At 31.3% G+C, this 27,149-nt stretch overlaps 1 protein-coding gene across 4 annotated transcripts in view; it reads right to left on the bottom strand.

Moving 5' to 3' along the window:
- DYNC2H1 (dynein cytoplasmic 2 heavy chain 1) overlaps positions 1–27,149 on the bottom strand; it is a 344,715-nt gene that overhangs the window by 297,168 nt on the left and 20,398 nt on the right. For all 4 annotated transcript variants that reach the window (XM_079101898.1, XM_079101901.1, XM_079101899.1 and 1 more), the window contains exons 13-30: positions 26,145–26,240; positions 21,645–21,797; positions 20,623–20,721; positions 19,235–19,374; positions 18,891–19,119; positions 17,544–17,671; positions 14,085–14,200; positions 13,203–13,330; positions 10,760–10,909; positions 9,630–9,835; positions 8,361–8,516; positions 8,159–8,273; positions 7,460–7,630; positions 5,860–6,242; positions 4,079–4,211; positions 3,854–3,971; positions 2,642–2,754; positions 818–937 (exon numbers count right to left, since the gene is read on the bottom strand). In XM_079101898.1, coding sequence (XP_078958024.1) covers positions 818–937; positions 2,642–2,754; positions 3,854–3,971; positions 4,079–4,211; positions 5,860–6,242; positions 7,460–7,630; positions 8,159–8,273; positions 8,361–8,516; positions 9,630–9,835; positions 10,760–10,909; positions 13,203–13,330; positions 14,085–14,200; positions 17,544–17,671; positions 18,891–19,119; positions 19,235–19,374; positions 20,623–20,721; positions 21,645–21,797; positions 26,145–26,240 — 2,754 coding nt within the window. The remainder of the gene's footprint in view (positions 1–817; positions 938–2,641; positions 2,755–3,853; positions 3,972–4,078; positions 4,212–5,859; positions 6,243–7,459; positions 7,631–8,158; positions 8,274–8,360; positions 8,517–9,629; positions 9,836–10,759; positions 10,910–13,202; positions 13,331–14,084; positions 14,201–17,543; positions 17,672–18,890; positions 19,120–19,234; positions 19,375–20,622; positions 20,722–21,644; positions 21,798–26,144; positions 26,241–27,149) is intronic.

Below are 27,149 nucleotides of genomic sequence, written 5' to 3'. Positions count from 1 at the left end.
AAAAAATGGTTTAGAATTTAAAATGTTCCATGACTCCATTGAACTTCTCATACTTTCAAAAGAACCAACATAAAAACCTTCTCCAATAACTATTAAATTTCTTAATCTGAGAAACAAGTAACTGAGTCATTGGGTAGATTGTTTTGTGAGAACTCATAGAACATCTCAGTGCCTACCTTTCATAGTGTCTAATAAATAAAGTTCCTAATGACCTACACCTGTGTCACTTGTCTGGCCCAAATCCTGAAACAGGCAAGATGTTTAACCCGAGTCCTACTAGTGCTACAATTTGGTAAAGCTTGAAACAAGTTTTGTAAGAGTTCCAGAAATTACGTGATCTGCAGCAAATCCATAACCCACCATGTAACCTAGCTCTCAGATTCCTTGCCAATACTCCAGTTCAGTGTTGTAATTATATTTCAAGCTATGTTAGCACCCTAATAAGTTCTTGCCAGCTCCAACCTCTTAGATGATCCCATGAGAGGGGTGGACAGGTATGAGAGGCAGTATTATAAATCCTGTGCCTTTCCATCAATAATGGAATAATCATGTGGAACTAGGAAGTTATTATATACTTGATTCCCTATTTACCACTGGCCAGGCTTGTTTAGATATCAGGGTGACTTCTGTTTGAATTTATTCGAATTACAGAAAACTAATGGAGTTAGAAGATAACTTCATTATCGTGCCATTCATCCTTCACATTTTACAGTTCAGGAAACACACCCAGAAGTTAAGGAATTTGTCCATGTTAACTGTTAAAGAGATCTGTCCACAATACATTACCTACCTATATTCCAGATATAAGCCACCTTACCTGTGAAGGAAACAGAGATGGATCAATTGCACCTTGTGAACTTTTCCCAGTGGTGACACACTCCTTCAACAACTGTTTCAAAGTTTGCTTCATTTCCAAGGCTAAATCACTCAACCAAGCCTGAAAATAATATACACAAGTCATAAAACAAATATGCAGTCTATTGACTATACTTATTCTTATATTTCAAGAGGGAAATCATTGACTGTTACAATGCCAAAATGTATATTTTTTATTTTATTAATAAGTGGTTTAAGTAATTTTAAGAAAAGTTCTTAACTTCTTAGGATCATGGTAAATGTGAAAACTCTAATTTGTGATCACCTATGACAATGTTGACTAATATATCTATACAAACCAATATAGTATGAACATTTAAAAGCAGCATATTCATTTCATCATTATGATAAATCAAACTAGATATATGAGTCAAGAAATCATAGTCAAAATGACTAGCTAAGTTTCCTGGCTCACGCTATTCTGATGATCTTATATTCACAAAATTGCATCCATGAGAAGACACTGCTTTATCAGAATAAACTGTATTACAGAGGGGGTTAGGCTGCCTCATTAAACAAAATGATTTTGTTTTAAAGTCAAAATAATATATGTGCCTACTCACTTGATTATAGATAAAATAACAAAATGTAACAAGTTAAAATAATGACAACTGGTAAAAATAACAACCACTACTTACGAGTCACTACTTAACTTTAAAAATATATGTGGTTAAATACAAAGGCAAAAACAATCTTAACTTTTCATCATTATTTACTTTAACTTATAAGTTCTAGATGTTTTTATTGTCTGAAAAGCATTTTCCAATATTAAAAACAGCATGAACCTTTGCCCATCCCAAAGGCCATTGTAGCTAAAGAGTGAGAACCTGTTCCTCAGTGTAAGGCAACAGAAAATACCTGCTCTGTTCATCACAGAGCTTCCAGTTTTAGCTCTTCCTTTGCTGGCATAACTGCTCTAGCCCAGTTACTAAAGCTTAAGCTATTCCTCTCTCTGTTTTGTGTCAACAAAACTATAAGAAAGGAAACAAACCAGAAAATTCCTAACCAAACATGGGAACTACTTAGAAAAATTTCAGTGCATTCAATTACCCAATTTATATACTCAACATCTAATAAAATATTGAGGCCTCACCAAGAAAAGACATTTTTTAAGACTTACAAAATTCACATCATGAGAGATGATCCCTGACTTCTAGTTGGAAGATAATTTTGGAATTCGAAAATTATAATTCATGTTATACAACCTTTTGTTGGTTTTAGCTATATGCCTAAGTTGACTCCCAGTCTTAGATAACTAGTTAATCAATAGTCTTATAAAAGTGCTAGTTTCAGGTTCACTTGTTCACCTAAATGATCTTATACAACTCATATTTTAAAGAATAAAGAGAATTAGGACTCATTGAGTACTTATATTCCAAGCACTATATAGTGTACTTAAAGCCAATTATCTCATTTAATGATCAATGGAAAATCTTTACAACAAATATTAACATTTTCCTGAAAAAAAAAAAAATGCTCTAAGTCACATAGCTGAAAAATTATAGCATTAAACTAATATCCAAGTCTTTTTTACTCCAAATCAATGTTCTTTTCATGATAATATGTTGCCTTTTAAAGACTAAAGACCCATATTTTTTAAATGTCCAAACACTCTAAATCTAACATCATTTTTGAAGATATGAGATGAATTTCCTAAAGTCACAAAAATGAACCAACTCTATCCTACAAAATTACTAAAATTATTTTTAAAATCAATTTTATGTTCAATCATTTTTATTTTCATATTAGAAAAAGAATTGCATACCTCTACATTATTTGATAGAAGCACTTTATTTTTAAAAGGCACAATTTCTCCCTCTAAAGATTTCATAGCAGTTATATATTTTGATTCTTCATCAAAGCATACACTGTTAATACCTGTTATATAAAAGCAACAATTGTGAAAGGATTAAAGAATAATTATGACATGATATACATATGTATATATATGTATGTATATATATAATGTGAAATACACACATGTCTCTCTCACAAAGCATATTGCATACCTATTATAATCAATATAATTATATTACATATTGTATGCATATTAATAGAATTATAATGTGTATAGTTGTGTCAGTATTTAAATATCCTATTGAAGAAAACAAAACACTCTTTTTAGATGGATAATCTAAAATATGTCTTGACAGCTGGCACAGTGGCAAACACCTGTGATCCCAACAACTTGGGAAGCTGAGGCAGGAGGATCACAAGTTCAAAGCCAGCCTCAGCAATTTTTCGAGGCCCTAAGCAACTGAGCAAGACTGTATCTCAAAATGAAATATAAAAATAGACTGAGGATGTGGCTTAATGGTTAAGCACCCTGGGTTCAATTTCCAGTATCAAAAACTTAAAAAATAAAAAAAATATTTCTTATTAACATCTAACTATACATGATATAATTTGGCAGTAGTCTTATTATTTATTTAGCTATCTGTTTGTTTATTCATTCTCACCATTTTCCAGAAAGTTTTAAGCAAATTAATCAACTAATGCATGCAAATCAAAAAAACCATAACTCTCAAACACTCTTAGTAGGAGTATAAAATGCAATGTCTTTGGAAAAAGATTTGCCAGTGTCTTATAAAGTTAAACATATACTTACTATAGCTAAGTATTTGTCCAATAAAATAAAAGATATATCCACAAAAATATTTATATGAATGTTCACAAAAACTTTATTCATGTTAGTCAAAAATGGGAAATAACCCAAAGGCCCAACAGGTGAATGAATAAATTCATCAACAGATAAATGGATAAATTCTGATAGAGTCAGATGCTAGAATACTTTCCAGGAATTTTTTTTTTAAAAATGAAATATATTTATAAGTATGGCAAAAATATAACACTGAGCAAAGAAAGCCACACACAAGTAAGCTCATAAGAGTATACATTGATAGGGCTAGGGGTATAGCTCAGTCTAGCAAATACTTGAAACTTAAAAAATATTTAAGGAATAACTGTTGAAACCTACCAGCAAACAGCTTCTTAAGGTGAGACTGAATCACTGATGGGTTAGTAGACTGGCCCAGTATTTCTAATAAGTCATCATCACCAATAAAATAAAATCTGGGGAATGCTGAGCGTTTTTCCTAGTAAAAAGGAAAAGGAAAATAGCTTTCACCCTTTTCAAATAATAAAGATATTAAGCACTTTACAATTTAGTATATATACATTGTTTAAAAAAAAAAAAACATGCCTCCAAAAATTCATTTAATGATTTCTGACATCTTTGAAGTTGATCAAGTACTGTTAGTAGAGTATTTCTGATTCCTGCATGAGCAGTTAATGTTGTGACTCTATTGTCTTTCTTGATGTCAGTCATTATTGATCTACAAAAGAAAAATTATTGTCACATGTGGGTTTACATTTTCATCTGCTTCAAGTAAACTGTAAGTAAACTTATTAACAGCAATATATCATTATGCTTTTAAAAAATCACGCTAAAAACTAATATCTCATCATTTTTATCCTTCCCTATTACAAATTCTTTTTTGATTCATTCATTAAACACATGTAAAGTCCTATCTGACAGAGATAAAGTTCCAATGACAGAAAAAAAATTAATTTCTCAAAATATTTAAATAAATTTATAATGAATGCTAAGAAGAAAAGGTACAAAGTATTGTTAAAGTAGCTAATAGGGCAACCCATAACTTAGGACTTCTTGGATAATTAATTTAAACTGAGAGAAATAATGAATAAGAAAAAAAAGTAATTCGAAGCACAACAATTTCTGGCAAAGATCCTGGAAAAGAGTTAAATATGTCTGAGAAACTAAAGTCTAGACTCACAAAAATTAAAAGGAAAGCAGCCTAAAAAAAGTCTAGAGACAGACAAGAAACAGACCATGTTTTATTCTTAGAGCAATAGAAGGTCATTTGAAAATTTCACGAACAGGATTAAAAGAAGTGATGAAACTGCATTTTTAAATCTTGACTGGCTATTGTGTGAAAAACGTAGTAAAGAAGACAAGAACAAGTCTTGAAGGTTAATGTAGAGTCTATGTGAGAGAGAAAGTACTTTAGAACAGAACTGGAGCAGTACAGGTATAAAAGGTATTCAGTTCAAGATACACTAAGTAGGTTAAAATCAATAAAATTTGATAACAATGAATCAGAAGTAGAGGAAACGGGATCATATTAAAGATATCCATTGTGTTTCTGTATTGAACAATTAGTAGTATCATTTGAATTAGAAAGTAGAAAAGATTTATGAGAAAGGGATTGAGGACAAGCTTAAGAATTCAGTTTTGACCTGTTGTCTGAGAATGCTGAGTAGATTTGGATCTCAGAAGATAAATAAGGCTATACTTAGTAAGCAGAGAATACCTCAGAAAATCAAAATAACTGATTCTGACAGTATTTAAGCTTCCCTAAGGAATGAACATAGAGTAACAACTAAAAGCTAAAGACTAGACAGTCTCCATCTAAAGGTTTGAAGAGGACTGAGGACCAGAAACTAGAAGTAGAGAACCATACAGGCAGAAAATCAACAGAGGACAGTATCATAGAAATCAAGGGAAACACTTCTAGAAAGAGAAAAAAAAAAAGCTCAACTCTATTAAATACAAGTCAGATATAAAGATATAAATATAAAAAGTTTTTAAAAATTAAAATACCCACTGAATTTAAAACAGGAAAGTAGGGGCAGAGGATGTAACTCAGGGGTAGAGTACGTGCTTGGCATGCTTGAGACCCTTGATTGTGGTTGTAGTTGCTGCTGTTGTTGACGGAGAAGGAGGAAACTGGGGACTTTACGAAGTACATATATTGAGTAGATCAATAAAGACAAAGACCATATCAAAAAGGTTTAAGAAATAAATGCCTGAAAGAGTGAAAACTGCTTTTCAGAATGATCCACTAGAGAAATAGATTGAACCCACAGGATACCAATAATGTAAAAGAAATTAGCTTGCATTAAGTACAATGTGAGTGAAATACTGCCATATATGTCTAAGTCTTATGTGATCATACCAACCTAAAATCTTCATCAACTCTGTTGAAGCGTGTCTGTTCTTTTGGCAATGCTCCACGGCCAAAAATGGGTTCCAAGTACACCCATTTTCTCTGAATATGATTTAAATTCTGCAGGTACTCATCTAACTCTGCAAGTTTTCTTTCCCAAATTGACACTTTATCTTCAAATCCTTTATAATATGGAGAATCTTTCAAGGATTGAAGAAGGCATCTGTTATCTCCAACCTGATTCACTATATCTTTCCAGTCTTTAATCAGCTTGATAGTTCGATTTTGACTGTCTTCATAATCAATCAGTGTAAACACTGCTCCAACTCCCCAAAGATCAAGTTCACGTAAAGCTTCTCTGATGGTAACTTCACCTTGTGCCCGACTATTTAAATCCTATTTAACACAAAATATCCACGCAATATTTTAAAATTAATTCTCTTATAAATAAATCACTACAATATACTTTTTTTGGCCATTATTGGGGATTGAACTCAGGAGCATTCTACCTCTGAGCTAACTTCAGATCCCCTTTTATTCAATTTTTTTTTTTTTTTTTGAGACAGGGTCTAAGTTGCCAAGGCTGGCCTCAAACTTAGAATCCTCCTGCCTCAGTGTCCCAAGCAGCTGGAAACACAGGCATGCATCACTGAACCTGACTAAGAATATACTTTAAGGAAAATATATTTTATCTGCATTTTCATCATAAGGCAAAAAAAAAAAAAAAAAAATTAGTGGATATATTTTACAAGTAATTCAAGAAAATAAGTGGCTACTGCATCAAGGTATATCAGATATTTAGCATTCGTGATTATGTGATCAAAGTATATACGAACTTTAGCCTTATGTTTTTCACTTCTATAAAAAAAAAATTCAAGCATCTATCACAAAAGACAAAACTAGCCTAACTTATTTAAAGTTTTGAAGACCAAAAAGCCAAGTTTGGGGAGATAGAACTACAAAAATGTTATTATAATCTTAATTGTGAATTTTGATTCATGTAACATGAATAACAATCAACTAGAGATATCCCAGAGCAATCATACTTTATAACTTCCCATGATTATCAAACATGCTCCAGGATAATTGACAAACATAAAGGTTGACATTTTGGATAGAAAATAAAACAAAATGCATCTAAGTCTTATGTATTTTCACAATGAATGGTCAGAACACAACATAGAGTCTGCTACTTAATACAAAATTTCAACGATTGTATTCTCACCTGAGAGCTTTCTGAACCTAATTATTAAAAGGGTTCTTGGTGTAGTTCTCTGGATTTTTGTATCCTATCTTTAAATTTGTAACAACACATTATTTTTCATTCATTCTATGTACAATAATTTGTATTTATTGCCCTTCTGATTAAAACTGACTTCCTTCATAAGGAAAGATTTTTTTGTATTTCATATTTTTCCTCTAAGAAGGGGTTTATATTAGTGTTTCTATAATCCTATACACAGTGATATATGGATTCAGATGCATTGCTAATGAAAGAATAACAGAATAATGGTACATGGTTACTATTTTTAAGGGAATTTAAAAAATCACAATTGCAAAATTGTAAATTAACAAAGATCAAATCAATGGGATATTGAGAAAATACTTCTTACTTTAAGTTCTGAAGCTTTGGCTACAATTGTATCAGCTACTCTAAGCAAATCACCAAACAGTAATTTCTCTAGACTAGTTCCCCTAGGAAGGCCAAGTAGACGAAAAAGGTCAAGCCAGTGATCTGGAGAAAGATGCTCCCCTCTCACGTATTTCAAGATTGGAATAGAGGTCTACGGAGAAAAAGAGAAGAAAAAGGCACATTTACATACACATGAATATATTTGCAAAATACAAATTATTTTCTTTCATGATTTTTAGCCCTCATAATTTTAATTACTGTATTCTTATTTAACAATCTTGAAATCATGTTCTTAAACATAAGAATATAAAATTTTTATTTAACATTGGTATAAATACATGCAAATTTCCTTCTTAGTTTAATATATTTTAAAGTATAGATTATTTCTATTTTTATTTTTAGATATGATCTATATTGTACTAGGATGTATAAATGCCCCATAACTTTTAACAATAAATTTCCTAGTTCTAACTTCTTCCAGTTGGTAGCACAAATATTTATAATTTCTATGGCTTACTCTATATTTCCTACTTTTTTATATAATAGTTGAATTATAAAATATGTAAATTAAAATTATCAGTCACCAGATAATAAAAAGATAAATGAAAGTTCCAAACATCATTTTTAATTATCATATTTACTAATTAAAACATCATTTTAATTAGTAAAACAATCCTACTTTATATTTGTCAACTTCTGATTGTAATTTCACTGTCATAACCGAATGTTCTTCAATCTTCCTTAATCTATCATGCCATTTCATCAAAAATTCTTCAAACAGGTATGTCTTAGTTCTACAAAATAACAAACACACATATTAGAGTTCATATCCCAAAAAAATACTAAATTATAAGAATCTAAATATTGTCTTTTAATCAAACCGGAAAGTAATCCAATCTTCATTGGCCATTTCCTTAAATCCTTGCTGAAATTCTTCATAAAGTGCCCAAATCTGTGCATAGCTTTCAATGTCTTTAGCGATGCTATATGCCATAGAGAAGTTAGGCTCTTCTAGTCCAAAATGATGGCAATCATCACTATAGAAACAAATATTGAAAAATTAAAAAAAGAAAAACTGTAAAATGCCACTATTCAAATAAATTCTGTGTATATGTGAGAAAGAGGGAGAATGTGTGTGTGTGTATGCCTTTTAGTTGAGATAGACAGTGGGAGATTTCCTATACTATGTGAGAATTTTACCTACATAATGGTTACTTTTTCCAAAGGTGTCAACATGGAGTTGGTAATATATTTAAGGAGATTTTTGAATATATATCATATATAATATATATAAATGTTCATGATTTTATAAATCTATCGATTAGTCTGAGAATAGCCTTTTCAATTGATTATAAGATATTCTTCATCTAATAGGTACAATGTCACTTAATAAGTATGGTATAAAACTTCCATTCACATATGAAAACAATTATTTTATGGATACTTTTACCTAAATAAACCAATCATAAAACAATGTTCAAATTTAATACCGTGTATTATTTATAAGGTAAACCAAAAATCCAGCTTTTTTTCTTTGAAATCTTATTTTTATTATTTATTTTGCTAGATTCATTTTCTAAAATTCAAAGTATTTTTCCAACAATTTTATATATTCCTTTTTTATTAATATTGGTTCTCTGGATAAACATGACAATTGAATCCATTCTGATATAATTATACAAGCATGGAATATATTTTACTCTGGTTAGGATTCCATTCTTATAGATGAACATGATGGTGGGATGCACTGTGTTGTTTTCATATACGTTCATGGGAAATTGTGTCAGAATCACTCCACTCCTTCCTTTTTTATTCCCCCTCCCATCCCTTCATTTCCACTGATTTCATTTTTAAATAGGATAAGATCACAAAAATATCATAATTCTCTTAATTTAACATATAAATAAATTTATAATTTTCTACTCTGTTTCAAGGCCTTTCTTGAAATTTGCTTTATTTTACTAGACTTACATAACCTAACCATAACTCCTAAGAAAGCACTATGTGAACATGTATTATTTGTAGTTGTTAAAACAACTACTAAAGTTTATGAGGAAAGGAATTAAGACAGCAGATACAATAAAACTGTTAGCTTAACATATAAATGTAAAATTTTATTTATCAAACTAATCCTTAAAGAAAAAACATACACCAATTTTTTTCTTGTAACTTCAAGATCATCAAATTCAATTTTTTTCTCTTTTATTGACTTTGCACTTTTATCAAGAGTATTATGTTGGCCAGTCTCAATAATATCATCACCAGGTTTCAATTGGTCCCAACGAGCTTTAAATTTTTCCAGTTCCTGATAATAGATCTGAAGACGTGATTTCACATTTCCTTTCATCACTTCAATCTGTAAGCAACAAAGTTTAAATAATTTAATGCATAGCAAAATCTCTATTTTCATATTTTTATTTCTAATATTGTTTCAAAGTAATAATATATCAACACCAATTGTTCAAAGGATTGTTTTTTTCTCAATTATTGACTTCAAGTGTAATAAAATAATTTCAATGACATAAAATTAGAATATATTTTAGTAACCAGAGATAATGTTCAACTATAATCATTAAATCATTCCATGACTAACAGCACCCCATACAACTGTCAACAAAAGTGATGTAATTTTAAAAAATGTTCAAAGTCTGGTGGTTCTGAGTGTATAGTGGCTTAAAAGGAAGGCTTTTCCAGTCTTCCATGTAGCCAAGAGCCATTAGACTAAATTCTAGTCAATAGCATATGAATGCTATAGATGTGTACAACCTCCGGATTATACCCTTAAAAAAGACAGATGGTGTCCCTTTCTCTTGCTCTCTTCTTTATCCCTTATTAGATAGTTAGTGGGCCCCAGACAAAGTCATAGAGTGGAGGCATCATTTCAGCCTGAAATTTAACTTGAGAAAGAAACTTAAGCTCTAATTTTTGAAGTCTTCATTAGAATAGTCAAACTGATATCTTAATAAATTTAGTAATTTAAAAAAGAACATGAGCTTCAGAAATCACTTATGGCATATACAGCAGGCAAACATTCACGACTGAAAATAAGATTATATTTCAAAGGGACTATTTTCTTCTTGGCATGGTAAGAAGAAGACAAACCATGTGATATATCAGTTACATAAAATATGTATTACTTACTATAAAGTACTAAGGAAGGTCAATTTAAACAGCAACACCAAATTCTTATAAATATGGGTTATAATAAAATAAACATAAGCAAAAAATTAAGTGAGAATGAATTGATTTCATTTTTAAAAAATAATTAAGAGATTATTACCTGATCTTTAATCATAAGTTGGTGACTTTCCATCATTAACTCAAATTTATCCCACTTAGCTTTCAGGTTACTAATTGTTTCTAAACCTCCACCTGCCACAGTTCGTAAAAGTCTGTTTTTACCTTCAGCTTCTTGAAATAAGGGCAAAATCTAAAGATTAAAATAAAAACATGTGACAAACTTTTTCATGAAATCTCTCAAGATTTCATTTATTGTATTTCATGATTTGCTTTTTTAAAAATCAATACTTGCTTTTAAACAATTTGTTAAATTCCTAGATAAAAAAAAACTTTGGAATGCTTATTATATACAAGCTCAATGAAGGCACTTTAACTTCAGTAGTTTAAAAAGATAATAAAAAGTAATAATATGAGATTTAGTGAAACCATAAAGCCATAAAGACAATAACTATTCAAAGTAAAATTCTCATAAATAAATGTTCTATTTATTAGAAAATGCTAAAGTCTTCTAAAAGTGCTAATATTACTGATTATCCAAAAGCATAGATTAGCTAAATATCTACTTCATAGAGAAGAAAAAGCTATGAAAAATGGCATTTAAGAAATAGACAACTAAAGAAGTGAAATCAAACTCCTATATCTGCAGTTTCCAACTGAAAAGTCCTAAGTTATAGTAGATAATAAGCAGTTTATTAAATAGTCTGGTCATTACATTCTAAACTGCTTAAATTGCTTTTATCTTTTGAAGCACTGTAAGACAATGTTGTCCTATAATTAATAATCATACTTTTACTACACAACAAAGTAGTAAATCCACTGGAAGACTTTTACATATCACTGTACATATGTAATAAAACAGACAACACCAGAAATTCAAATATATCTCAATAACCCCAGGACAAGATCAGTTTCACTTGAGCAGAAGAGAAGAGCCAACGAACCAAGAAGCCATGCTGTTCTATCAGTAAGAAAAGTGAAAAAAACTGCGGTAACATTTTAATGCTCACACGTAAACAGAACTAAAGTTAGCTTACAAAGACTTTATGGCAGTTTTCTGGTCTACCTGCCTCCAGTAGTACCCCACAAATCTACTTACTGACAGAGAGACATATCAAAACAGAATTCTGAGACATCTTGCTGCTTAAAACTCAGCAATGACACCCTAATGTTCTTAGAATACAGCCTAGGATCCCTAACATGACCCAACCTTGATTCTGCCCAGTTCCCATGTTACTCCTACTTCACATATTATCTCATAATGTATAACAGCTTGCTGGTCCCAAGAAACTATTTTTCCTCTTACCTTTTTTGATATTACTTTTATATCTTTCCTCCTGCTTCATTGTGTTTCTATAGCTCCTCTAAACACCCTCCCTCTTACAAACACACTTAAACACACACACATATGCACAATCCATGAGAATAGAGCACATTTCATAGCTACATTCCAACTCCTACAACAATGCCTGGAATATATCAGATGATCTACAAGTATCTGTCAAAGACATAAATGAATGACTATGCTTTTGCTACATGCCATAGTTCATAATCATTCCTTCTTTAATTCTTTCTCCTAGACAGGTGCATTATTTTATTTGCCTTTAAGCCCTCTTTTGTATCTTTCAGCCTATCACATAAAAGTTTATAATTCCTTCCACAAAGAGGTACATTTTGATGGGGTGGGGAGTAATGATTGAGCCCAGGGGTGCTATATCACTGAGCTACATCCCCAGTTTTTATTTTGTTTTGTTTTATTAATTTTGAGACAGAGTCTCACTGAGTTTCTAAGGCAGGCCTCAAACTTGAAATCCTCCTGCCTCACCCTCCTGAGTAGCTGAGATTACACATGTGCACCCTCACATCAGGCAGTGTATTATTTTTATTTGACACTAAATTCACTTTATAACTTAAAGTCTATTGCATTGTAGGGACCCATAAAAGATTGTTTACTGACTTGAATTATTTCTTATTCTGGCCTAAAACTATTTGAAATCATCCATAATATGTTTATAAAATTTTGCATTGCTTCTTCAGGGTTCCGGCCTTCCAAATACTGTTTTTATGAATCTTTACCCCTCTTTCATACGTCTTTAATTAAAAGCTCTTCCATCATGTGTGTGTGTAGGTGTGTGTGTGTGTGTGTGTGTGTGTTCATAATTCAACACTAACTTCATACTTTAGCATCTTAAAATTACAATGCTGAAGGTAACAGCATAAACTATTCAAGTTTATTATTATTTAATATGTCCCATCATAAAATAGACTGCAAATACTTCTGAAAACAATATAAACATTACTATTATTGTTTTATTATATCAACATAGCATCGAAAGGCCAAACAGCCACAGACAAGATTGATTAAATTATATAACCCTCTTTATAATGCTAACATTATATATTTCTGAATACACACACACAAAAAATACCTAGTTTAAATATCTCCAGTAGGGTAAATAATAAGAATTTTAATTTGGGATTCTCACCTCTGGCTTCTGTTCCTGCAGCTTACTGTACTGTAAATTTGCATCACCTATTTCTTCCACAGACTGGGGCATAACTGTTAAGATTTCCATAGCATCAGTAACAAATGTATCGATTTTATGTAAATGAGCTGAGAGGTAACATTGAAATATAAGACACATTACCACAAAAATATTTGATTACATTATTTCTAAATCAAGACATATTAGAAGTAATCACTACATAAAATGCATTGAATCCTAAATTATTATTTGCTTTCATACAACAAAGTTTCAAAATATGGAATAAGCAAAATAATTTTTCCTATGTAATTTTAGATGCTTCACATTCCACTAAAATTTTTTGAAAAATAATTACAATGTATTCATTCTTAGTAAAGTTCATTAGCAATTAGAAATATTTTCAGTCTTTTAAATAATATGCTAAAATATTTCAATTTGTTATTTAAAAACCTAAGGACAAAATACATTATGGCAGAAATCTCTACCTTTCTCAGTAACATATGCAACAAACTGATATTAGCTCAGATGCTAAAGAAAAAAATAAGGATTTTCCAACTTTCTTTTTTGTCTGATTCTTTACTTATACATAGAGTTCATTTTGATAAAATTATACATGCATGGAATATATCTTATTCTAATGAGGGCCCCAGTCTTCTGGATATACACAATGGTACGATTCACTGTGGTATATTCATATGTGTATATAGGAAAGTCATGTCAGATTCTTTCCAGGGTCTTTAAACTATTATTTATAGAATTTTCTTCATACTATTTTCTACTTGTTTTAATTTGTAATAATTGAGATTCATATTTTATAACTATCACAGTATATGTCTCTATATCCAAAATGAAGTTAACATTAAAATTAAAAATTGTCTTTACCCTGGATAGATTTCTTCAAAGAAAGAATAAGCATATCAAATAACTTCTGGATGAGATCATCAATCACAGTCTTCACAGGGTTGCAATTAATATTTAAACAATCAACCTTGACAGAACTGGAAAAGGCCAATAGATATATGTGACATGAAAAAAACTAATTAAAGAAAACAGTCTCCTTAAAATATTATAATGATTTTACAAAAAAACATTTAAAAATGTGAGACAAAAGTATTATTCTGATCTTTAAACACATTTATATTTTAGCTTTAATTAAGCAAAAAAGCCTTACACTATTTCAAAGGTTTTAACTGAACAGTTTCATTATAACACTAACTTTTAATCAACTAATGTATCAGTTTTTTAAAATCCAGCACATTATGAATCATCAAAAATTCAACAGAATATGTCAAATATTTCAAGCTCTGTCACAGCATATAATTATTTAGATATTTACAAAATAAACTCACTATACTGCAGTCAAAATACAAACAATGATAATGAAAAGAAAAATATAAATTATAGATATAGATTATTACAGCACTAAAATAATTTTATAACTATCAAAATGACAAAAATAGAGTGGTTAATTTGCATTTTCATTCATGTAGGCAAAATGAGAACCCTCAGAAATGTGAGAGTATGAAATAATTCAAGCTTTGTGAAGAACAATTTATAGATCATATAATTTTAAAATAGGCATAGCTTTTATTTTTTAAATGTCAACTTTAGAATTTTTCCTAAGGAAATTTTCAAGCCAGACTCCAAGACTTGTACACAATTATCTTCATCAAGGCATTAATTGTAATAATGAAAACTAAGAAAAAATCTAAGTGCAATAATAGCTACATTAATATATAATCCATATAATTTAAAATAATATTTTTGAGGAATAGATAATAATATGGCAAAATATTAGAGAAATTGTTTTTTAAAAAGCAGGTTACAATATGATTCAAATTTCCTAAGCATATGTATGCAATGTGTTGAATGGAATTTGCCCTGCAAAGTTTCATGGGTTGGAACCTTGGTCCCCAATTATTATTTAGACAGAAATTTTCCCTTTCCAAACCACAGAGCCAGGTAAGAGCCTTAGAAATCAAGCTATATGTATTAAGTATTAATAGTATTATAATTTAAGTATGATTTTCCTTTAAAGCTTTATTAATTTATTCTCGACCACTGACTAGCTGGAAGTCTAAACTAAACTGCAGTTCTTAGCCAGTTAAACATAAGTCAATTTGCCTGATAAATAAAGTTATATGATTTCTGAAATCTTGAAACATAAAAAAGCATAAATCATGCTGGGTTTGATACTTGAAGATAAATGATTTTATAAAATCAAAAAATTATATGTTATTGATTTTTTTGCTAATAAATTAACATAAAGTGACATAATTAGAACAAAGAAATCAAAATCACTGATTGTTGAATGCTATGGACAAGACTAACATTCATCTTTCATTTGAAAATATTTATAATATGCAACTGAGATTCCATTTAGCCACAGAGAGAACAGGAAGATATCTCATTGTATTTCAAAGATACCCACCCAAAAATCATGTGCTTTCTTTTCTATACCATCTGAAATACATACTAGAATGTAACTTTTCTAGCCTTATACTTTAAAAAAATACCAATGAAATAAGTATCTGTGTATGTGTTTGTATGTGCATTTATGTTCATGTTAGCTTAGATGAAGACATGTTAATTCATTAGTAAGAAATAGCAAAATGGAAAATGGACTGTAGGACAGACATTCTTTTTTAACTTCGGCAAGGAAGCACAAAGAGAAAAGCTATCTACAGTAAGGGGCAAACAAATAGAAAAGGTAGCAGTGAAATTCTTAAGTAGTTAAACATCACAAAGTTAAAGATGGAAAACAGATTAAACAAAAAGAAAAAAGGACTCAACAAGGAAGAGAAAACCCATATGCAAGCAATACAAAAGTACTACTTATTACTTTGGACTTATATTAATGGAATTATCATTACTTCACCAAACTCAACCCCTCAAGTCATTTGTCTCTTCTCTATTCCTCATCCTTCGTTTTCCTCTAATAAATATGACTCTTAATTCTTCATAGTACTTCCTCCTCCCCATTTTGAGTGTCGAAAATTAATCTGATTAATTATTTCTGATCTTGGGATGACTGACACATCTGGAATTTCTTTATTCTGCCATAAAATTCCTTATGTCCAGACTGACCTTCCAAAAGAACAACTTTGATACATATTCCTGTGAAGTCTTCAAAAGCTAATCATATAAAATAAATAAAATTCAAATCCCCAAATTTAGAATGCAATACTTTCCCAAATTTATACTTTAATCTATGTCTTTCAGTATAACTTACATCATACCCTCTGTCACCTCCCATTATCACTTTTACGTCTCAAAATTCTAATTCAATTGTTACTATTCTAACAAAGCTTTCCCTGATTTTGCCCCAAATGTATGGGCATCATCACCCTCTGAATCCTCACAGTCTTAGTTCAGTCTCTAATAAAGGAATATGGACTATTCAATTCGTTATTAATGACAATTGAAACCTAACATTTATTGAACTTATACCCTGTACCACTAATTTATATGCAAATTACTAATTTAACTCACAAAATACTATAACTACTACTGTTGCATTTTAAAGCTGAAGAAATTTAGCTTTACAATTTTAATGACTGTCAAAGTCATGCAACTGGTAAGCGCTATCTAATTACTCCTCACTGCCCTTGACTTATTAAATGTACTTGTCTTACTACACTATCAGAGAGTAAAGCAACTTGATTTCAGATTCACTCTTCTTCATTTTGTACCCCTAGGAGGCACAAGATTTTGCATGTTACAAATGTTCACCAAATATTTATTATAATAAAGAATAAATGAATTAATACAAGCGATGTTATCTTCTATAGGTATAATAGATTCACTATTACATGAGGCCTTTCATGGATTGTTTACCACCAAAAGAAGTCCAGTGGTGGAAATTTCAGATAAGTAAGGGAAACACATACTCAAATAACTAGGTTATGAAAAACCCTTCAGAGGTTTTTGTCCACTTTTAAAGTAATACCTAAATACAGCACTGTGTGGTACACTTCCTAAGGCATTCTAAAAGGAAAGAGAACAGTACAAAAGTAGGGTTAAATACCATTCATTTTGTATTCTCTAGTATGTTCTCTCCAGTAGCTTCTGTGATAATGCATATCACTTACTAGCTCCTAATATCAGATATGAATAGAAGTCTCTTCCCCCAGTCTTTTCTACCCAACTAGATGCCATCCAGTAGAGCATCTAGAAGGGGAACTTCTTTCATTCTCTGTGAAGCCACAACCAAATAATACTCAAATATCAAGGCAGAGATCTATAGGAAAGAACAAGCTGATTTGATTTCAATTCCAATGAATAGAAAGTACCTTACTATCCATGTCAAAAACTATTATGATACATAAGTACTAAATTAACCTTGGAAGTCGTTCTACTTCTTTCCCTTTTGTTTTCAGTGCTTTAAAGTTTCTCTCCCAATCATGTACAGTAAAAAGATGCTTGTCCACCAGAGCTTCCATATCAACTTGCCCAATTACAATCCACTCCTATTTAAAGAATAAAAACATATCATTAAAGAAACAGAACTAACAAGTTGAAATTTAAAAGATTAGGATTCAACCTTCATTTAAGACAAATAAAATGAAGAAAATGTGGCCTATTCAGACAAATGTCAATTCAAACAGATGAAAGAATGAAGAGGGGGAGAAAAAGATTTAATATGAAAATATAGTAATTATAAACTTTCTAAAGAAGTTAATAAACCCTTTCTTTAAATTCTCTTCTCAAATTAGATATACATAAAATACAAATATAAAATCACTTCTGTAAAGCCAAAACTCACTAACAGTTATTAATCTGAAAGTATCCAGATTTATCCAATAGATTCTAGAAATTTAAAGTGCAAAAACACTGCAGAAGCAGTTAAGGAAGGAACAGAACAAATTTAGTAAAATGTCTTCAATATCAATACAAATGAGCCATGAAATTGGGGCGTCTAACTAGAGTTAGTTGGTATGAGTCACTTAAGCAGAAATGAGTAGTCATGCTCCATATAATGACTTTTTAATCACTGACAGACCACAAAAAACATATGTGGACCACATATGACATATGATCATAAAGCCCAGGTGTGTTACAGACTACACCATCTAGGATTCTGTAAGCACACTTTGTGACATTCACACAATGATTAATTTTATATTTACACATTCTCAGAAGGTATACTGGTTGTTAAGCAATACACAGCTATCTTTTTTTCTTTTTTTTTTGGGGGGGGGGGCGTGGAGGCGGGGACCAGGGATTGAACTCAGGGGTACTTGACCTCTGAGCCATATCCCCAGGTCTGGCTCTGAACTTGAGAGCCGCCTGCCTCAGCCTCCCAATTTGCTGGGATTACAGGCGTAGGCCACCACACCTGGCTACACAACTATCTTTAATCGCCTTGATTTCATTAATGTTTGATCATTACCCTTCAAAATATATTTTCTTCAGGAGAATTAAAATTGACACAGTAGAATCATGCCACATTTTTAGTTGGCACAACACTTTTAAAAAATCAAATACTCAAAGACAAAAAAAAACCAGTATAACTAGTTTTCATCTGCAGCAAAAATCTAAACTGTATAGGAATCAATAAATCAGGGTCTCTGGTTTGCCATATTTTAATTTAATGCCACATAAGATAAATTATTAACCTGTACATTTAATGTTAATTCAGTCAACTAAAATATATAATAGAAGGATGGAAAATTATATGTTCTGTACCTTATGCTGATGTAAAACAGCTGACAATCTTCTAAACAAATCTTCTGCTTTGCTATAAATAGTAAGAAAACCACTTGCATTTCTGTCAATCATAATAGAAAAAATAGATTCATCTCCTGCCTCACCCACTCCTTTAAACTGATTTGGAATACCAATGAATCTCTTCATTTCTCTGTAATACTTAGCCCGAATTTCTTCAAAAGGGGGCCTGAACTGTAACCGGCCCTGTCTGAAAATAAAATATAAATTTAATGACATATATTTATAATTTACACTTTAATTTAAATATATGATATCAGAAAATTATAAATTGAAAATTAAAGTGGGGTTTAAAAATATCTTACTTGTAAATTAAGTCTATATTTATTTCTGGCAGATTCTCATTAAGTGCTTCGAGGCCCATCTGATACTGATGTTCCAGAGCTTTGTATAGTTGATGGTTCCAGTGCTGCTTCCATGCATGCATATCACTTGCTTGGAATCCCTAATATGTTGCATTAACATTTTTTTATTTAAAACTTACATGGCAAAATAGATTTTTTTATCTAATACTTTCATGTCACATAGATTACACTTAAAATGAAAAACTCATTTTAAATATTTTAAAACATGCAACTCCTTATTTGGCACTTTTAGTGAGCAAATTTTCACAGCATCAAATATGAAAATATCTAACCTTCATGCTTATAAATAGTATAGAAAAAGATCAGTAAAATTTAAAAATCTCGCTAATATTAAATGGATTTCATATCTGTACTTTGTTTTATAATGCAGTTACACAAATAAGGCTTACTTTGTGAATATTTTAGTCCTTTTTAAAAATTCCCATGAAGTACAGCTCTTCTTTTCCCTGCCAACTCCCTAAATAATCTACTGGATATTTAAAAACATGAAAAATTTAAGATATTAGAGGGATAGTTTACATATTTTTTTGTTTCCATACAATCATAATTATATCAATTCAAATACTTTGGGGGTTGAACCCAGGGGCCCTTAGCCACTAAGACACATCTCCAGTCCTTTTTGATGTTTTATTTAGAAACACAGTCTCACTGAGGTGCTTAGAGCTGGGCTAAGTTGCTGAGGCTGTCTTTGAACTCATGACCCTTCTTTTTTTTTTTTTTTTTTTTCATGACTCTTCTTTCTCAGGCTCCCAAGCAGCTGGAATTACAGGTGTGTGCACCACACCTGGCCCTGGGGTTTTTCTTAAAGTTCTAAAAATTGACAATTCACAATTGCTAAAAATTGCTAATTCACATTCAAGGAAGATCCCACTACCAGGTATTGTATATCATTCTCTGTGCTACTTGTTCTATATACATCATCTTATATCAAAATGTGAATAAAACTTGAGTTTATCCACTCCCCTATAAAGGAAAAATTGTGACAAAGAGTTCTTTGGATCATTAGGCTTCCATCTAAACTTAACTGTGTTCTACAGATGTCACAATTATATAAAAGATAATTATTTAAGTGCCAAGTCAGAAAAACAACAAACTCTGAATTGAAGGATTAGACATTTCATAAGCTAGAGACTGATTTTTATATTTTTAATGGAAATTCATTGTTAATTTATGGCCTTTACATGTTATTCAGTCAAAGAATTCTACATTTGATAGGAATTTATCAGCAAAGATTTAAAAGATAACCCTTATGAACTTCTCAATTCATATATTCACATTCTGAAAAGATAATATTTCTAAGTATAGACACAAAGTAAAACGTAATCTACCTGTGCTTCTACACTTGCTAAGCCAGTTCTCAGTTCTTGTAATCCATCTTTCCAACGCTGCTGCTGCCGAAGTAGATCGATATTCATAAGAACAACTACCTGTTAAAAATTAAAGCATAATGTTGGAGGTGTGGTTCATTGGTAGAGTACTGATCTGGCATGCACAAAGCCCTGGGTTCAATCCCAGCAACACAAAAATAAATAAATAATAATAATTTATTTTTTTTTTAAATTGGAGCATAATAATTTCAAAGTGTTGATGGAAAAACAGTAACTTTTCTGATAAGACACTATCCTAACCAAGCAATCAAGTATGACTCAACCGATAAGAAATATTAATACCTGTCTGATATACCAAGAAGAGCTAAACAATTCTATAATATTCCTGCTAAAATTGCATGAAAAAACATATAAACCTAAATGGAGAGATACTCCACAAATAACTGATCAATACTTATCAAAAATATCAAGGTCATGAAAAACAAGAAATACCGAGGAGGAGAAGAGTACAGAGACTCAACAACTAAATGGAAACCAAGAAACTGGATTATACTCTATAAAAGAAAAAATATATCAGTGGAAATACTTGTAAAATTCAAAAGTCTATTTCCTGGTTTTGATAACTATATTGTGATTATGTAAGTTGTTCACATCAAGGGAAGCTAAGTGAAGTGAAGTGTAAATGTGAACTCTGTACTATTTTTGCAACTATAAGTCTCAGATTATTTCAAAAGTTAGATTTTTAAAACTGTGTCCTAAACCAGGCACAGAGGCGCATGCCTGTAATTCCAGCAGCTTGGGAGGCTGAGGCAGGAGGCTCTGGAGTTCAAAGCCAGCCTCAGCAAAAGCGAGGCACTAACTAACTTAGTCAGACCCTGTCTCTAAATAAAATAAAAAATAGGTCTGGGGATATAGCTCAGTGGCTGAGTCCTCCTGAGTTCAATTCCCAGTACCCAAAAAAAGAAAAAAAATTATATCCTAATTAAGTTCATAGCTTATTCAATTGTATAAACAATATATACCTTTTCACAAAACGTAGTGTGCCATTTTCTCAGTTTTCTATTTTCAGTAGCAAGTCTTTCAGCAGCATTTTGGAGCTTTTGGATGTAACCTTCTAATTCTTTAGGATTATCCCAAGTAATCTGTGACTTTCCTCCACTCCCTGCTTTTGAATTCTATGGTATAATAAATGACATTTAGTATTTACATACATTTCTTTTTTCCAAAAGATTCAATTTTATACCATAAGCCAAATTATCCCCAATACTGACCTGCAATAAAGAAAATATAGCCTAGCCAGGTGTGATAGCACATGCCTATAAACCCAGTGGTTCAGGAGGTTGAGGTAGGAAGATCACAAGTTCAGCAACTTAGCAAGGCCCTAAGCAACTCAGCAGGACCTTGTCTCAAAATAAAATATAAAAAGGGCTGGAATGTGACTCAGTGATTAAGTGCCTGTGTTTTCAATCCCCAGTGCCAAAAAATTAAAAAAGAAAAAAAGGAAGTATATAATTTCTCATTTTATAAATTATATGGTCCAGGTAAGGCTGAATTAGCGCTATTTCTTCCAGGGTCTCCCTCTTATAACTTGCTAACCCCTACATATAAAAGGATTAGCAAAAAGCATAGGAAGATTAAATGGTAGAATGAAGAGAAGTTAGTCAAGACATTTCAGGAATTAGGCAACAACATACCTAGGTTTCCTTACTGTCTCCTATATATTCTGGATAGGTCTTTGGAGAAGACTAAAATGCACTTCAAGAAGTATGTTCTCTTGAGACAAAAGACTAGGAAAATAGCAGCCTCATGACAGAAAATCTTAAGGAATGCCCAACCTACAGTGGAAAACACCAAAGAAAAACCACTCCCTCTTTGCAGTTTCAGTGGAACCAAATGAAGAACTGATGTTCTATTCCTACTTGTAAAAGCAGGCAGTGTTCTGATTCCCCGCTAAGGTATTGCTGCTGGGGCTAAAGAGGACACTGAGGTTGTACACCCTGCCTGCAGGTAGTGAGACAACACAAGTAGATGCCTCACTATCACACGATGGGGAGAAAAAGGAGGCACTGAACTTTCACTTCTCTCATCTGCAATCAAATAGTATAAATCAGTATTCCACTTTCATTAAAATGGTTCCTACAGGGTCCAGCAGGAAAAAAATATATATACCCATTCAGCCCTCAGAATGACTATTTAGTTCTAAAGTGTGAGGATAAAATATTACGGAGTATCATAATGCCATGTCTAAATGACAGAATATAATTGAAAATCATTCATGACATCAAAAAGTAGGAAAACCACAACTTGAATGAGAAGATAATCAACAGATGCCAATACTGAAATTAATTTCATGTTGGAATAATCTGACATAAATTTTTAGGCAGCCATCATAAAAATATTTCAACAAGCAATAACAAATTCTCACAAAAGTAGTGGAAAAAAAAAAGAAAATTTTCAGAACTAAAAAATACAATAACAATTTAAAAAAAAAAAAAAAAACTTCTTAGATAGACCCAATAATAGAGTGAAGATGTCGGAAAATAGAATCAGTGAATTTAAGAACAAAGTAATAGAATTCACTTAATGGAACAAGAAAGAAAATAGAAAAAAAAAAAAAAAAAAAAGACAGAATATCAGGGAACTCTAAGATAAAATAACTAATACACATATTACTGACATCCTAAAGGAGAAGAGAAACTGAAATAGGTATACAAAGAAACAAAAACTGAAAAATCTGAAATTTTGCAAAAGACCAAAACCTGAATAGGAGTGAACCTTCAAAAATATCAAACTTTAAAAATCCTATGCCTATGCTGGGCCACATAATAATAAAACTTCTGAAAACTAAAGACCAAAAAAAAAAATCTTTGAGATCTCAAAAGCAGCCAGAGAAACAAAGCATTATTTTCAAAGGAACGCAAATTTGAATGAAAATGAACTTCTCAACTGAAAACCATGGAGACCAGCAAAAAGAAAAACAATACTTTTAAAGTGCTAAAAGAAAAGAACTGTCAGATATGAATATTATATCTGGTAAAAAATTCTTTCAGGAAAGAAGAGAAACAAACATTATCAGACAAAAAAAAAAAAAAAAAAACCTGGGATGAGTAAAAATAAATAAATATAGATGTAGACACACACACACACACAAACTATCCTTCTCATAAGTTCCTTAAATCTTACATGTTACCTGAAGCAAAAACTCAAGACAAATTTATAAAAGTGAAAGGAGAAAGAGACCTACATAGAGGTAAAGTTTCTATACTTTAAGTGATAAATGGTAGTGCAGAGTAAGTCCCTGAACTATATATACTAGCTAATGAAGGAATGAAACTAAATAATTATAATAAAGTCAACAGAATTATCTGTGAATCCGTTTTAAAAGCAATTATTGAGTAATTACTGCAAACCACATACTGCTCTATTATTAGAGAGTATTAAAATATATAGAGTCCCTGTCCTCCAAAATTCTATACATAATGAGTGGTCAAAGCATTATAAAGAACCTTAGTGTTCTTTCCATTCTACTCGTATCTTAGTTTCATCCACTATTATGTCTCATTTAATATACACATAATATATATTTCTCAGAAGGCAATTTCAGAAAATAAGTTTTCAGAAATAAGAACGGATGTTATTTTGTATATATTTATTAGGGAAGAAAAAGTTACAAAGACATAAAAAGTGAAATGTTATTTCACATTATAAGAGAAACATTAAAATACTATACATTAAGTGAAAAAAGTTCAAAAATAATAATGATTCCCTTTTCAAAACTACAAAAGTATACATAGCAAAAGAAATTTAAAGAATATATACCAGACTATTAAAAATGGTCATCTACTGGGCCTTTTTATTGTTTACCCGTATTCTTAAACTTTCCATTAAACTTATTGTTATGGCTTCAATGTGAGGTGTCCCCCAAAAGCTCCCATGTGAGACAATGCAGGAAGGTTCAGAGGAGAAATGACTGGGTTGTAAGAGTCTTAACCCAATCAGTGAATTAATCCCTGATGGGATTAACTGAAGTGGTAGGGTGTGGCTAGAGAAGGCAGGAATTAGGGCATGGCTTTGAAGTATGTATTTTGTATCTGGAGAGTGGAGTCAGTCTCTCTCTCTCTCTCTCTCTCTCTCTCTCTCTCTCTCTCTGCTTTCTGATGATGGGAGCTGCTTCCCTCTGCCACACTCTTCCACCATGATGTTCTGCCTCTCCTCAAACCCCCGAGGAATGAAGTCAGCCTTCTATGGACTAAGACCCCTGAAACCATGAGCCCTCAAATAAACCTTTCCGCCTCTATAATTGTGCTGGTCAGACCATTTAGTCAGAGCACCAAAAAAGATGACTAAAACATTCATGTTATTCAAAAACTAATAATTTTTTTAAAAATTTTAAAGCATCTATATATGAATTATATAGTTGTCAGTGAATTTTTAGCCTCAGGCCTTATGTGCAGAAAGGTTAAGATTATAAATCTGACTTAAAATTATAAATTTGACTAATTTAAAAGACCTTCTGAAAATATTGGCCCTTAGCTAGTAGTATTTGGGAACTTAGATTTCTAAGAGTTCCTCCACCCTGACTGATAAGAATGATACCCAAACAAAACGGTTTATGCTAAATACTTGCTTTCCTTCTAGGAGACTAGCAGTTTGATATGACTGTGTGACAAGCCCCCAACATAAACCTGAGTTTTGAGTCTCTAATGACTTTCCTGAGTAAAAGAACATCTTACTTGTACTACAACTTGTTGCTGGGGGAATTTAACACTCCCTGTGTGACTCTACTGGGAGAGGATTCTTGGAAGCTTACATCTGGTTTCCTAGGACTCCAACTCTTGGCTAATTTTGTTTTTTATCCATTCACTGTGGATAAAATACACATAATGTCACTACACTTTATGTCACTACTATGAGTATGACTATATTCTGAGTCTTAGGAGTATACTAAGTCCTGTGACACCTAGTGAATCTCAAAATGGGGAGTAGTCTTGAGGATCCAAAACAACTAGTTATTTACTTTCAAATAAAAGAACAAAAGAGTATATTCTTCTTGTACTTATTTTTTCAAATATTTCATGTCAAACAGTTAGTAGACACATAAAAACATACAATTTAAACACTATTATGAACTTTCCTAATTTAATACGCATGGACATTTAAATAAATACAGATTAAAAAGCAAATAAATCTTAAATACAAAATCAGGAGATGCTAAAAAATCATTAATGAACCTTGTATATAAGGACCTCAAATATTACTGGAAAATAAATATAACAGTATATAAATCTTATATTATCTCTATTAATGCAACCAATGAAAATCAATACCAAAATATATGAAATATTAAAACTTCAAATCTACAAGTAGAAAAAAATGTTCCTTTTAAGAGTGAAGGAAGTAATTAAGAACAAAAGAAAGTAGATTGATGGCTATGGTTAAAAAAAGGGGTATACTTAAAACTTAAGAAATAAGAATCACTTCACATGTAAAATCCAATCATAAAACATAAAAAGTTCACCTACCTTAATTATCTGTTCAAATGCTAAGGCAGATTGTAACATCATTGGTCTCTGACTCTGAATCATTTGTTGATCGATAGAATTGTAAAAATGTGCCACCTACAAAGTAAAACTCTAGTTAACAATAACTGAAAATAAGTAACAGACTTCACTTTTTAGTTTTAATTTTTCTTCATTTTTAAATAAATGGAAATAATAGCTTTTCAATCCTAAGATTAAACTGAAAATAAGTTTTCATCTCAATACAGGATTTATTCATAAACTAATATACACAACGAACGCACATATACTAAGTTCTTACAATTTGCCAACTTATGTCCTGAGGCTGATTATACGAAAATAAAACCAGGTCCCAGGAATCAAGAAGTTAACAGTCTCATGGAGGAAAGGACCAATAAGGCATGTAAAATGCTAAAAAATTGAATTCTTAACTCCTATACCTCTTGAAACCTACTACTTTTTTCAGTATATATCATAATTATTTATCCATTTCTTAAATCAAAGATTGAGTTGTCTTTATTCTCTTACATTCCACATCAACAAAATCCTATTACCTATACTTTCAAAATATATCTTGAATCCAACCACTTCACCCCACCTCTAGCAATCCCCCTCCAATCCATGCACCCTTATCTTGGCAAAACGGTCTTCTAATTATTTTCCTTTGCCAAATATGGCCCCTAATAGTTCATTCAAAGCAGCCAGAATGATCTTTCTTAAACATATCACACCTCTTGCCTACTCAAAACTTAATGGCTTCTAATACACTTGAGAATAAAGTCCATTATCCCAAAACTCTTACTAAAAACCTTCCAGTGGTTTCCCAATACAAAGAATGAAAATTGAATGCAAAACCCATGCCTTTACCCCAGCATATAAGATTCTACATAAATTGATCCTTAGTCCCACCACAAACCTCTCCCTCATTATATTGCAACAAAACTGGTCTTCTTACTATTATTCTATCCTACCAAGTAAGGCTTTCCTAAGGAACTCTGCATCTATCAT

The sequence above is a fragment of the Sciurus vulgaris genome, assembly GCF_902686455.1.
Source record: "Sciurus vulgaris genome assembly, chromosome: 11".
In the NCBI taxonomy this organism is placed as follows: Eukaryota; Metazoa; Chordata; class Mammalia; order Rodentia; family Sciuridae; genus Sciurus; species Sciurus vulgaris.
This window is presented reverse-complemented; position numbering and strand designations above follow the sequence as displayed.